Source organism: Cervus canadensis, chromosome 21 (genome assembly GCF_019320065.1).
Source record: "Cervus canadensis isolate Bull #8, Minnesota chromosome 21, ASM1932006v1, whole genome shotgun sequence".
In the NCBI taxonomy this organism is placed as follows: domain Eukaryota; kingdom Metazoa; phylum Chordata; class Mammalia; order Artiodactyla; family Cervidae; genus Cervus; species Cervus canadensis.
The window spans coordinates 55,021,544-55,033,132 of record NC_057406.1 but is presented as its reverse complement, the minus strand read 5'-3'; the positions used below and the strand labels follow the sequence as shown (position 1 = coordinate 55,033,132).

General features: G+C 46.7%; 2 protein-coding genes across 2 annotated transcripts in view; one reads left to right on the top strand and one right to left on the bottom strand.

The window, feature by feature from the left end:
• Positions 1-11,589, top strand: part of SYN3 (synapsin III) — a 465,440-nt gene that overhangs the window by 153,450 nt on the left and 300,401 nt on the right. The gene's annotated exons all lie outside the window — the stretch shown is intronic.
• Positions 1-11,589, bottom strand: part of TIMP3 (TIMP metallopeptidase inhibitor 3) — a 58,569-nt gene that overhangs the window by 6,989 nt on the left and 39,991 nt on the right. Inside the window, exon 2 of the mRNA XM_043441352.1 lies at positions 5,996-6,078. Coding sequence (XP_043297287.1) covers positions 5,996-6,078 — 83 coding nt within the window. The remainder of the gene's footprint in view (positions 1-5,995; positions 6,079-11,589) is intronic.

Genomic DNA, 11,589 nt, shown 5'->3' with positions numbered 1-11,589 from the left:
CAAGGAAATGCAGCCAAGAGCAGGGTGTGGGGGCGGCTTCTGTCTTCACGTTTTCAGTTATGCTGCGGGGGGCAGGGGCCCGTCACACCCACCCCCCAGTTCCTCAGTGGCGGATGGTGCCTCTCTGGCTCTAATAGAAACCGTACCTAAGAGGGCTCTGTGTGCATGCCATCATGTGTGGCCTTGGGAGAACGTCCCTTGCACGTACTTCCAGGCCCAGCAACTTCTCGTTTTGGTGTGGATTACCCTTGACGTTTTGGCAAGTGTTCCAACTCAGTACTCGCTCTAGGTTTTTCAGGACAGCCCATTGGAGCCTCAGTTTATTCCATGTTGGTCTGTTCCCTTTATCTCCTCTCTGCTTTATGAGTGAGAATCAAGGCCCTGCCCAGTAAGAACTCAACTTGTTGAAATCAGCTTAGCATCATTGCTACTTTTGCATTGAAGAACACCTTATTTTAACATGGTTTCTAGCACTTACACACAAAGTCAGAATCTTAATACATTATAAATGACTGAGTCTGACAAATACAGAGCTGCCTTTTAGGGTCAATTCTGAAAATACATTTGTAGTAAATGTATGGTCAAGTTAGGCAGATTTTTACTCATTTTGTTGTCTTTTCTTTATATTAATCTAACTTAATCTAAATATTGATCCTAAAGTATTATTATGTCTATAGCCATAGAGACCTAGAATTGGTTTGAAAAATTTAGAAGGGTTATAATGGGTTTATAATGTCCTAAAATCAGAGAATCTTGGAATTGGAAAGGTGGTTAATCTAGTCCAGTGAATTCAATGGAAGATTAATGGTAAACTCAATTTCTATAGACAGACAGCTTGAGTCTGTATCTTGTCTCTGCTACTTATTAGCTTCTTGGAAAGTCATTTACTATCTTTGGGCCTCAGTTGCTTCATCTCTAAAATGGGGCAAAGCACCTGATGCAAAGAACTGACTCATTGGAAAAAACTCTGATGCTAGGAAAGATTGAGGGCAGGAGGAGAAGGGGGCAACAGAGGATGAGATGGTTGGATGGCATCACTGACTCAGCGGACATGAGTTTGAGCAAACTCCGGGAGATGGTGAAGGACAGGGAGGCCTGGCGTGCTGCCATCCAGGGGTTTGCAGAGACCTGAACGTGACTTAGTGACTAAACAACAACAACCCACTGACTTTATAAGGTGTTTTTGAGAATTAAATGCCTTAGAATACCACCTGGCACACATTTAGTTAAAGTTACTTTAAAACAAATTATACTGAAGTTCATCATGAGCAGACAGAAGAACTTGGTCCCCTTCTTCCTACATGTCTTGCCCAGCCTCGTCTCTTGGTACAAGTAGTTAAAGGTGGTTTCAGAAGTAGGCAGGTTGCTTCTTCTGCACTCCCCTCTGGCTTTATTGAGGTATGATTGACAGATAAAAGATGTATCAATGTAAGGTATGCAAGGGTTATTTTGATATATGTATACGATGTGATTACCACAAGGAAGCTAGTTAACACATCCATCACCTCACATAGTTACCTTTTTATGTGTGAGAACACTTGACATCTACTCTCTTAGCATCTTTCTGGTATGTCATACAATGTTGTTGACTATAGTCCCCATGCTGTCCATTAGATTTCCAGAACTCACACAGACTTCAGTACTGAAAGTCTGCAACCTTTCACCAATATCTCCCATTTTCTGCATCTCCTAGATCCTGATAACCACCATTCCACTCGCTGTTTCTAAGAATTCTACTTTTTTTAGATTTCACAAATAAATGAGGCTATGTAATATTTTTCTTTCCGTGTCTGGCTTATTATACTTAGCATAATGTCCTCCAGGCTCACCTATGTTGTCACAAATGACAACATTTCCTTTTTTCAGGCTGCAAAATGTTCCATCATAATATTTCATTGCTGTATATGTATGTATACACACACACACATATATACATACCCACACACCACACTGGACTTTACAAGCCTCTCGGCCTCGCTTCATGATAGTAAGTACATGAAGTTCCAAGAACTTAACTTCCCTTGGAGTGAAGGAGCAAGTAATGTGAGAAAGAAATTTCTGAGTTTGGGGAGTCTTGCCTGTTTCTTATGGAATGTCGCCTGGTCTTTATCAATATTCGCAGCATGAACCGTCCCCACTATGTCAGATATTTCTGACTTTCCTGTGGAAGATCAGCACTGTGCTGGCCGCCGCTTTCTAGCCGGAACTCATTTAGCTCACGCTGGTTCTCACAGGCAGTCGAGTTTCAGAGGCAGTAGAAACCTGCCTGAAGTACCAAGTGCATGGATTTTCTCTCACAGGCCGGGCTGTCTAGCTGGGGAGGCAGAGCACAGAACAGAGCCACAGGCGTTGGGCTGTGGGGGGCCGGGGGGCTCCCCCTCCCTGTGGGCCGGCCAGAGGGAGGGGGAGCGCAGGGAGGGCGTGGCCAGAGAGGCTTCCAGCTGGAGCTTCAAAGGCGAGAGGCTGCCATTGCTCATTTTGATTAGACAAAGCCCTGAAGGAAGGAAGTCCTGGGGGCCAGGCAATCCGATTGTCCAGCAGATCTGTCCTCCCCAGGGTCAGGACATGCACAGCACATGACCAGCGGGCCTTCCCATGGGACTTTGCCCGAGACCAGCTGGGACATCATGTCCCCTACATGCTGTCCTCTGTAGCCAGTCTGAGAGCGGGTTTCCTTGGCATAAACTATAGCCACAGCAAAGCAGATGCTTTCTCATAGTCCTGATGAGACATAAGGTCCCCAAAGATTAGAACATCCAATTCTGGGAACTTCCACCTTTGCTCCGCAGCCTAGCCCCAGCTAATCTCCAAGTCTGAATTTGCAATAAGCTGCCTCAACATTCTAACACCCTCCCTGTCTCTCCTCTGCACACTCAAGATATACCTGAGAGGATGACCGGAGGCTCCAGAATTAGCATATGGGGGAGGGTCTGCCTGCCTTTCATCTGGTGAGAATTTTGGGGGTGAGAGATTGGGAACTCAGAAAAGAGTGAGGTAAGATAGCGCAGCTCAAATTCTCACGTCTTCTGAGTTCCTTTAGCCGTGCTTTAAGGGAGTCCTTGCTTTCCCCAGCTGACTCTCTGGGTAGACTCTAATCCTCTAGAACAAAGCGCCCAGGGACCAGTGCCAAAACTCCTGCAGGCTCCCCTCTCAGGCCTCTTCCCCTTTCTTCCTACAAAGATTTTTTCCAAACACCCTTTGCAAGTCAAGAGCTACACTGCTGGATAACAAATCCACAAACCCAGGCTAACCTCCTTTTGTTTCCTAGGGGAATTAGATACAAATGGCGTGTTGTGGGGGGAGCCCCCAAAGTGGGCAGGAAGAGTGAATCAGCCTGCTGCTCTGTAATCTCCTTGTAGGCAAAAACTCTAATTTCACTCTAGTTACTAGTTTCTAATGAAGTGGTCTCGACTGCTGTATAACCTTTCAAGTCTCACCTGTAAAACAGAGGATAATGTTTATCTGTTTCATTGAGCTGTTGTGAGGACTGACCCATGCAAAGGCTTATCAGGATGCATGGTACATAGTAAACGTTCATTCACTGTTACTTGTGTGGAGCCTTCTGTTCATTATAACACTTATCTTTGTATCCTCAGCTCAGAAAAGCGCAGTGCAGGCACAGAGAAGGCAGGGAGGAAGAGAGAAAGGGGGTGAGGGAGGGGAGGACGGCCTGCTCCTGCTCCTCTGTCCCGCACCTTCTCAGCCTAGCCGTCAGCACTTGGAGACCAGCAGAATCCAGTGGCCTCTCTGGATAGAAGGGCAGTGACCAGTTCTATGGTTTAGCTAATAGTGGGCTGGTAGCAGGGGCAGAGTTAACCAAGGTACTAGATGGTGGTTGATGATCGAAGTAGGATTTCAGGGAGATTTGGGGAGTCATGTAAAGAACACCCAGGGTTGGGAAGGAGTCCTGACACCTCAGCTTGGGAACTAGATTTGCCCTTAATGAAATGTGTGATTCTGGGCAACTCATTTCTCTTTGAGCCTCTGTCACAAGTAAGACAGGGAATTTTATTTTCTAATGCCCAGCACTCTGATCCATGGACCTGGGTGAAAGATGGTGAATGAACAGCCTAAGACCAGCATCTTGGGAATGGGTGTGTTTTCTCTGAAGCGGATAGGTGAGCAAGTGTCATTTGGCCTCTAAACAATGCCCAGGGGGCTGTTCTTACCCCAGTGAGGCAGGAACGGGACATTGTGCCCATAGCAAGGCCTCTGGTGACCCTGGCATCCAGGCCCTGAAGGAAGGAGAGGAGCTGGGCAAGCTTAGGAACTGCTGCCCCCAGCTCTTCCCCTCCCAGCGCTCTGCTAGCTGCAGAGCGTCTCTCACAGTGGGAAGGGCTGTTTCCGAGAAGACAGGGAATGCATCTCCTGAACCTCTGCCTTTGTCTAATCTGCTTTTGCATCTGCTTGCCAGCTTCCAGGGGTTACACAGTGGGGTTTGGGGTTGTTACTGCTCTTCTTGGTCCCCCCTCCACCCACTCTTCTTTCCCCATGGCTGTCTGAAGACATAAGCTGGTCCCATGACCAGGCTTGGGCAGCCAAGGGCAGCTGGCCAGGGCTGACTCTGGACATTACATAACCAGAAGGCTGTGGATGTTTCCAAAATTGAATCCAAAGCAACAGGTTCTGCAAACTCAGTACATCTAACCTCGGGCTTCAGGACGCAGGAATTATGAGGCCTGGAGGTCTGCCTCCGAGATGGCCGGGTACCACCCAGGGCTGTGTCTCTCCCTACTTTTCAGTCCTCCCCACGACTGTTTCCTCTGCAGGGTTCCTCATTTCCTCATTATGGATAAGCGTTTACTGCGTCCCTGTTGGTCCCACTCTAATTGCTGAGAATGCACATATGAGCACTGAGTTGTACTCAGGCTGGCAGTCCACTGGGACCTGGGCACACCCCATCTCAAACTCCTGATTTGCCACGCACATGTCTGCTCTCTCGCCTGACTATAGTTCCTAAACATAGGGACCGCATCTCCCCTGTGGCCTCCACAGTTCTTGGCAGAGTGCTGCATGCAAGGAGGTGCTTACAGAGTGATGGACCAGCTGCCAAGCTGTTCGGGGTAGAGGCCCAGTCCTCTGTGCCAAGGCACCCAAACTGGCTCCTGCTTAGAAGCAACACAGCCCATGTCCCAGGGCACCTAGAATCCCGAAATGCCTGAGCCAGGAGGGCTCCACCCCACACTGTTAACAGATGGCAAAACTCAGCCCAGGAAAGGGGGCAGTTCTAACGCAAGTGAGCCAAGTGGAGGGATGGAGCTGAGACTAGGCGGCGGCCTCCCTAGGTTTCTAATCTGATGTGCTTTTTCTGAAGGCATGCTTCCTGCATGTGTTTCCTAATGTTAATGTGCTCACAAATATGCTCAGTTATATGAATATGCTTCATAGATGATACTAACTACTGGGATGGGAGAAGACAATTAAACCCAAGCAAACAGGGAAAGAGGGTGCAGTTCCTACTTTGGCTTGAGGTTCCTTTGATGTAAGTTCAATGTAAAGTTTTGAGAGGTCAAACCTAAGTTGTAACCTTAGTGACTGCATAAATGTAGGCATTATTTAATCCTAAAAAGTCAAACCCCAGAAGAGCCTGTAGAGACCATCTAGTCAACATTTCTACCTGCCCCCATTTTATAGACAGAAAGACTGAGGCCCAGGGAGGGCCAGTGACTTAGCCAATAGCTCATAGTAACTAGATAACAGGACTGTCTGCTGTCTGGTTTCAGAGCCCAGCTTCTTAACAGCTGCCTCTGAGGGACTCCACCTGCCCTGGCTCTGGGATGAAACAGCCACCACCAACACCACCCTTCCCTTTCTGCTGCCTCATCTACGTCCCTCTCCTGCCAGGAAGAGGGGCTGTGGGTGGGGCTCAGACACCAAGCTAACACACTCCAAGTCCAATTCCACTTGCCTCCACTGGCCAAGACTCTCTGACAGAAACCTTGCCCCCCGCCCACCCCCAAACCCTCTTGGAGCCTGGGGTCGGGCTATCACTCACCTTCATCTGCTTGATGGTGTAGACCAGCGTGCCAAAGGGCCCCTCCTTCACCAGCTTCTTCCCTACCACCTTGGCCCGGATCACTGGAGAAAAAGGCAAGACAAACAGGGAGGTTAGGGAGGCCTGAACCATATGAGGGACCACATCTCAGGGCTGGCATCCAGCTGCGGTGTGCCTGGAATTGCTTTCTTAGTAACAGTGAGGCAACTAGAATAGATGATTGTGTTTATAAGAGCAAGAATTCAGATAAGAAACCCTGGGATGGGGGGAGTAGGAGGCAGGGAAAAGCAGAAGAGAGAAAAGGAAAGCAGACATCTTTGGAGCTAATTTCCCTAAATGTTCATAATTGCTGTTCAGAAATTTCAGGCTGCAGTCATCTCTGGAGGAGTGACTCTGTGGTTTCACCATAATCCAAAATCTTCTCCTCTCAGTGCCTCCTGCCCTCTCTTCATTGCACCTCTGATAATCCCATGGTCTCCCAGACCCCTTTCTGAGCTCTTCCTCATTTGGGACTTTTCCTTTGCATGCCTACGTTTTGCCAGATCCTCGTACATCCACAGGGTTGTGATGCACCCCAGTTTCCCTTCATGCCCCACGTGGCACTGTGATAGGGCTCTTGGTACCCAGCAGTTAGATCGCATGGGATGCAATAGACAGCAGCTCAGTTTTAAGGTGTGGTAGAGGAAGAAGCAGTTGGGAGCAAGAGCTTAGGAGCCAACTGAACTTTCCCAATCCCAGCCCTGTTCTTTAGGGTTATTATGATTGTGGACAAGTAACTTTGTTTCTGGCCTCCAACTTCTTCTATAAAACAGGATAATAATGTTACCAGTTACCTGAATTGATTAGGCAAGTAATGCATGTGAAACTCTTGGCACTATATCTTGGACAGAGTGTATATTAGGTAAATGTTATTACTGTCATCATTATTATCATCATCACTGGCAAAATGAAATAGGCTGACCATGAAAGGATTGTTACTGGAAAAAAAATAGCTCCCATTTATCACACACCTACTATCTGCAAAAGTACATTTTACTTATTTACTCTTCACAACTGCCTTACAAGGTCAGTATTAGCATCCACATTCCACAGATACAGAAACTGGGAGAAATGTAACAACCTCCTCTTTCTGAGCCTCAATTTTCTTATCTGTAAAGAGAATGTACCACCTGTCAGGGAATGAGGATTGGGAATTGGAACGAGAATTAAACAAAACATCTTACGAAATTTATTATTACAACATCTGGTTGAAGGGAGTTGCTCAGTAAATATTAGTTGATTATGAATATAAAAAGAATTAGAGAGAGCCAGTATGACAAAGACTAAGACAGGCATTTAGTATATGCAGTAAGAACACAGAGAAGAGAGGGATTGTCTTGGAGATTGTAAGAGGCTTCTTTTTTCTATAGTATGTGAAGAAGAAACACCCAACAGTTGTCTTCAAATAGATTTTACAGATGGAACTCGGAAACAGCAAAGAAGTTGCATTCATTGACTCAGCCGAAGAAAAAATTGTCTAATAACAAAAACTAGCAACAAAGTCAGGGAGATCGAGGTGATGCCATCAGAGGGGCAGAGAGTGTCTCCATCAAAGGGAGCTGGATGCTCTCATTGAATTAGCTGCTCAGTCATGTTTGACTCTGTGCAACCCCACAGACTGTAGCCTCTCAGGCTCCTCCGTCCATGGGATTTTCTAGGCAAGAATACTGGAGTGGGTTGCCATTTCCTGCTCCAGGGGATCTTCCTGACCCAGGGATCGAACCTGGGGCTCCTGTGTTGCAGGCAGACTCTTTACCGTCTGAGCTACCAGGGAAGGACCTTAACCAGAATGGAATGGATTTTGCATTATAGTAGCCATGTTTGAATTACAGATTGAACTCTTTCAGTGCTAGGATCTTATCACTCTTTTTTACTTCAGGTTGCACTTAGCCCAAAAAAGAGTAGGTGCTCAATAAATGTTTGTCAAATAGGTTACCCTTTATACACACACACACACACAGACACAGACACACACACACACACACACACACACACACACACACACACACACACACACCTGCCTATTCTGGTAAATCTGTCATCCTTCCCCAGTTTGGATGTCCCACTGCGTTTCTCAATTCATCGTCTATTCCCTACTCCAGCTGATTCCTATCCTGTTTCTCCCCACATGAGCTTAGAGTCTACTCTTGTAGTCAGACATGAAGTCAGGCCCCAGATGAATCAAGGGCCCCTCCAAACCTTAGCTGCCAGGGATGGCAAAACATGGAACCTATTGGCAAGTTTAGCAATTTAGGCAAGGCAGCTCAGTGTGAAAGAGGCAAGTGATTGTTTTCAAGTATGCTGTAAAAAAAAGAGAGCTTGGCAAGATCCCAGGCCAAGCTCCCTAAAGATTCTGCCTCCATCTTTGTGTCCAACTTTGAAACAGCATCCTTGGCAGGAAGCCATCCTCCCAGAGGCCCCAGGGACTATTTCCTCTACATTAACTCCCACAGGCAGGTTGTAACAGCTTAACTGTTGGGCAGAAGGCATCTTTGCCAGGACTTTCCTATTGATTCTTCCTGAATTGATTTGGCTCCATCGTCTGCTGCTTCATTAATACAGAAGGTAAACGAAGGAGTGAGACCTTGGCTTGGGAGGGAAAAAAGCAGAAGGGATTCCTTTAAGTAGTAACGTCTGTGCTTTCCTGGCTCAAAAATGACTTGCATTCGTTTAGACATGACATGTCATAAGCAGACCTGTTCTATAAAGCTGGCTACTTCTGGAAGTTTCTGCATGCACAGGGAGCCAGTTCCTTCCTTACCCTGACATGGTCCGAGCTTAGAATAGTTCAAGGGAAAGTAAGTTTCTGTAATCAGGAAGCCACTTTGAGTTTGTGCTCCATAATTGAGCTCCATTATGTCCAGCCTCAGGCAAATTCTTGTGTCCCCAGAGCTCCTGCTTCCTAAATCTCTCTGTCTTGGCCCAGTGCCCCTCATGTGGCTCATAAGTGATGTGCTTATTACTAGTGAAGAGCAGCATGACATAGTATTAAAGAGCCTGGTCTCTGGAACCTGACTGCCTGGGTCTGAATCCCAGCCCTGATGCCGTGGGACCTTAGGAAAGTTACTAAGCCTCTCTGTGCCTTTGTTTCCTAATCTGTGACAATATTTCATAAAGTTGCTGTGAAGGTTAAGTAGTACAAACACCAGGGACAGTGTGTGGCTCATCCCAAACCCTATGTGTTTGCCGTCACCATTATTAGTATTTCTGCCACTACCATGACTTCTGTTATGTGTCCATCCTGAGCATCTTTAGGCTTCTAACATGCACTGTAAGCTGAGGCCTGGGGCTTCTCCTTAGGACGAGGAGAAACACAAGCTCATCAAAATACTTTAGTCTTGTAAAATTTCATTGAGAGGTGGGGGAACAGAGGTGGTCAGAACAAACTTACAAGGTGTTTTTAAGCCTGGGGCACCCACTCTATCACAGGTGCCTATCTCATCTCATCATCCATATATAACCCAAGAGGGACCTGCCAGGACCAAACAAGATCCCATGGTCCTGGTCCAGAAAGACTTAGGCAGGGATGACCCAGCACAGAGGCCACACCAAGTGTTTTCTGTACAAAAACAAAATTGCATTAAACTGAACTGAAATAACATTCTGCTCTCACAAATAGATCTGCAGAGTCCATCCAAAGTAAAATCACTGGCCAACCCCAAATCCGCCTGTTTGGTCGGTGAATTAATATGTCTTTATTTGCTTCGGTTTTTCCTCTGCAATTCAAATTGTGTGCTATTTTGTACTTTCCTGTTTGGCAATCAGGATGCCCCCAAGGCATTTGCTGGCCCGGGGACCAGAGTGGACAGGGGAGGTACAGGGAGGTCACGGTTCAGCAACAACAGAAAACAGTTTCCAAACTTGAAGTTGGCAGAACGTCTGACCATTCCCACCACCTTGATGTGGCGGCTGGAAGCCAGCTGCACAGATGGGCTTGGCTGGACACAGGTTTTCTTTATTCTCTTCCATGCTGGACAGCAGCCCCCACATTGTCTCCCCAGTGTCCTCCACCAACTGAACCTACATGGGCTCTGAACTGGATAGGCGTCCGCGAAAATGGGTTGGGTACTGTTGGAAGTGGCAACAGGAAATAGAAGTCCCATTTCCCACCTCCAGCAAGTACCTTCTAGCAGGAAGACAAAGTTTAGAATTTCATGGCTAGCACCAGTCAGAGAAGTGGGAGTGAGGTGAGCCTGAAATCTCAGTCTTGGGGGCCTTTTTTTTTTTACTCCTGGGTTTCTGAATGTATGGAGTTCAAAAGAAATATTTTAACTCAAAAGCAGATAAGAAATTGACCAGGCTCTATGTACTTATACAATTGGCATATAGATATTTAAATGTATGTGCTTGTGAGTGCTTAGTCTCTTTGCAACCCCATGGACTATAGCCCACCAGCTCCTCTGTCCATGGGATTTTCAGGCAAGAATACTAGAGTGGGTTGTCACCATTTCCTGCTCCAGGGAATCTTCCTGACCCAGGAATCGAACTCATGTTTCTTGTGTCTCCTGCATTGTAGGTGGATTCTTTTATCCACTGAGCCACTGGGGAAGCCCAAATGTATGTGGGGCCCTCAGGAAATATCATACATCTTAGGATCCAGGTACAAACATGGATCTCTATAGAATTATCTTTATTTCCTTTAAATAATTTTTTTATTTATTGGAGGAGGAATAATAAGCCCTTACAAAAACAAGCAAAACAAGGCACATTCCTTCCAGAAATAATTGTATGCTGCCTGCTCCCACCCATCCATGGTAATATAGACCACAAGCAGCATAAATTTTAAGCGAAAACCAATTTTGATGCCAACAGGGTTCTGCTTCCAATGCAGCTTACTGGTGTGTCCCGAAAGTGCACATCTGCTGTTCATCAGCATATTCAGAGATTCAAAAAAGGGCCATGAGCTGGCCCTACCTCTCATCCTCTCCTTCCACCTCCTAGCCAACCATCTTCAATCAAATCCAGACCTTTCTGCTCCAAACTGTTTGGAATTTGGCTTATTTTGAGAGCAAGGATCCTTTACCTGAATTAATGTATACCAAAGGAAGACCTTAGATTCTGCCTATCTTTTAGTATCCTGTCAAGAGCAGTACAGAGCCTCTCCGTGATGTAGGAGTTGATTCAGCCATCTCGTGGTCTAGTGGGTGAGATACTACCTCGGACAGACACACACACACACACACAGACACACTGCACACACACACACACACACACACTGCACACACACACACACTGCACACACACACACACACACACACACACACACACTGCACACACACACACACACACACACACACACACACTGCCCCATACCTGTCTCTCAAAGGCCCTTTTGCTGGCTTAATGGTCAGTCGTTAGGACAACAGCGAGAATAACTAAGGCACACCTGGCCAGAAGACAGTATGAACTCCTCCAAAAGCAGAAATAACTATTAATGTCAACCCCAGAGAAAGGCTGTCCTGACAGCAGCAGGCAGGATCTAGGTAGGTACAGAAGCCTGGACCCTGGGATCACCCATCTCTTGGGTCTGGACTTAAAGGAAGAGAGGGGTCTGG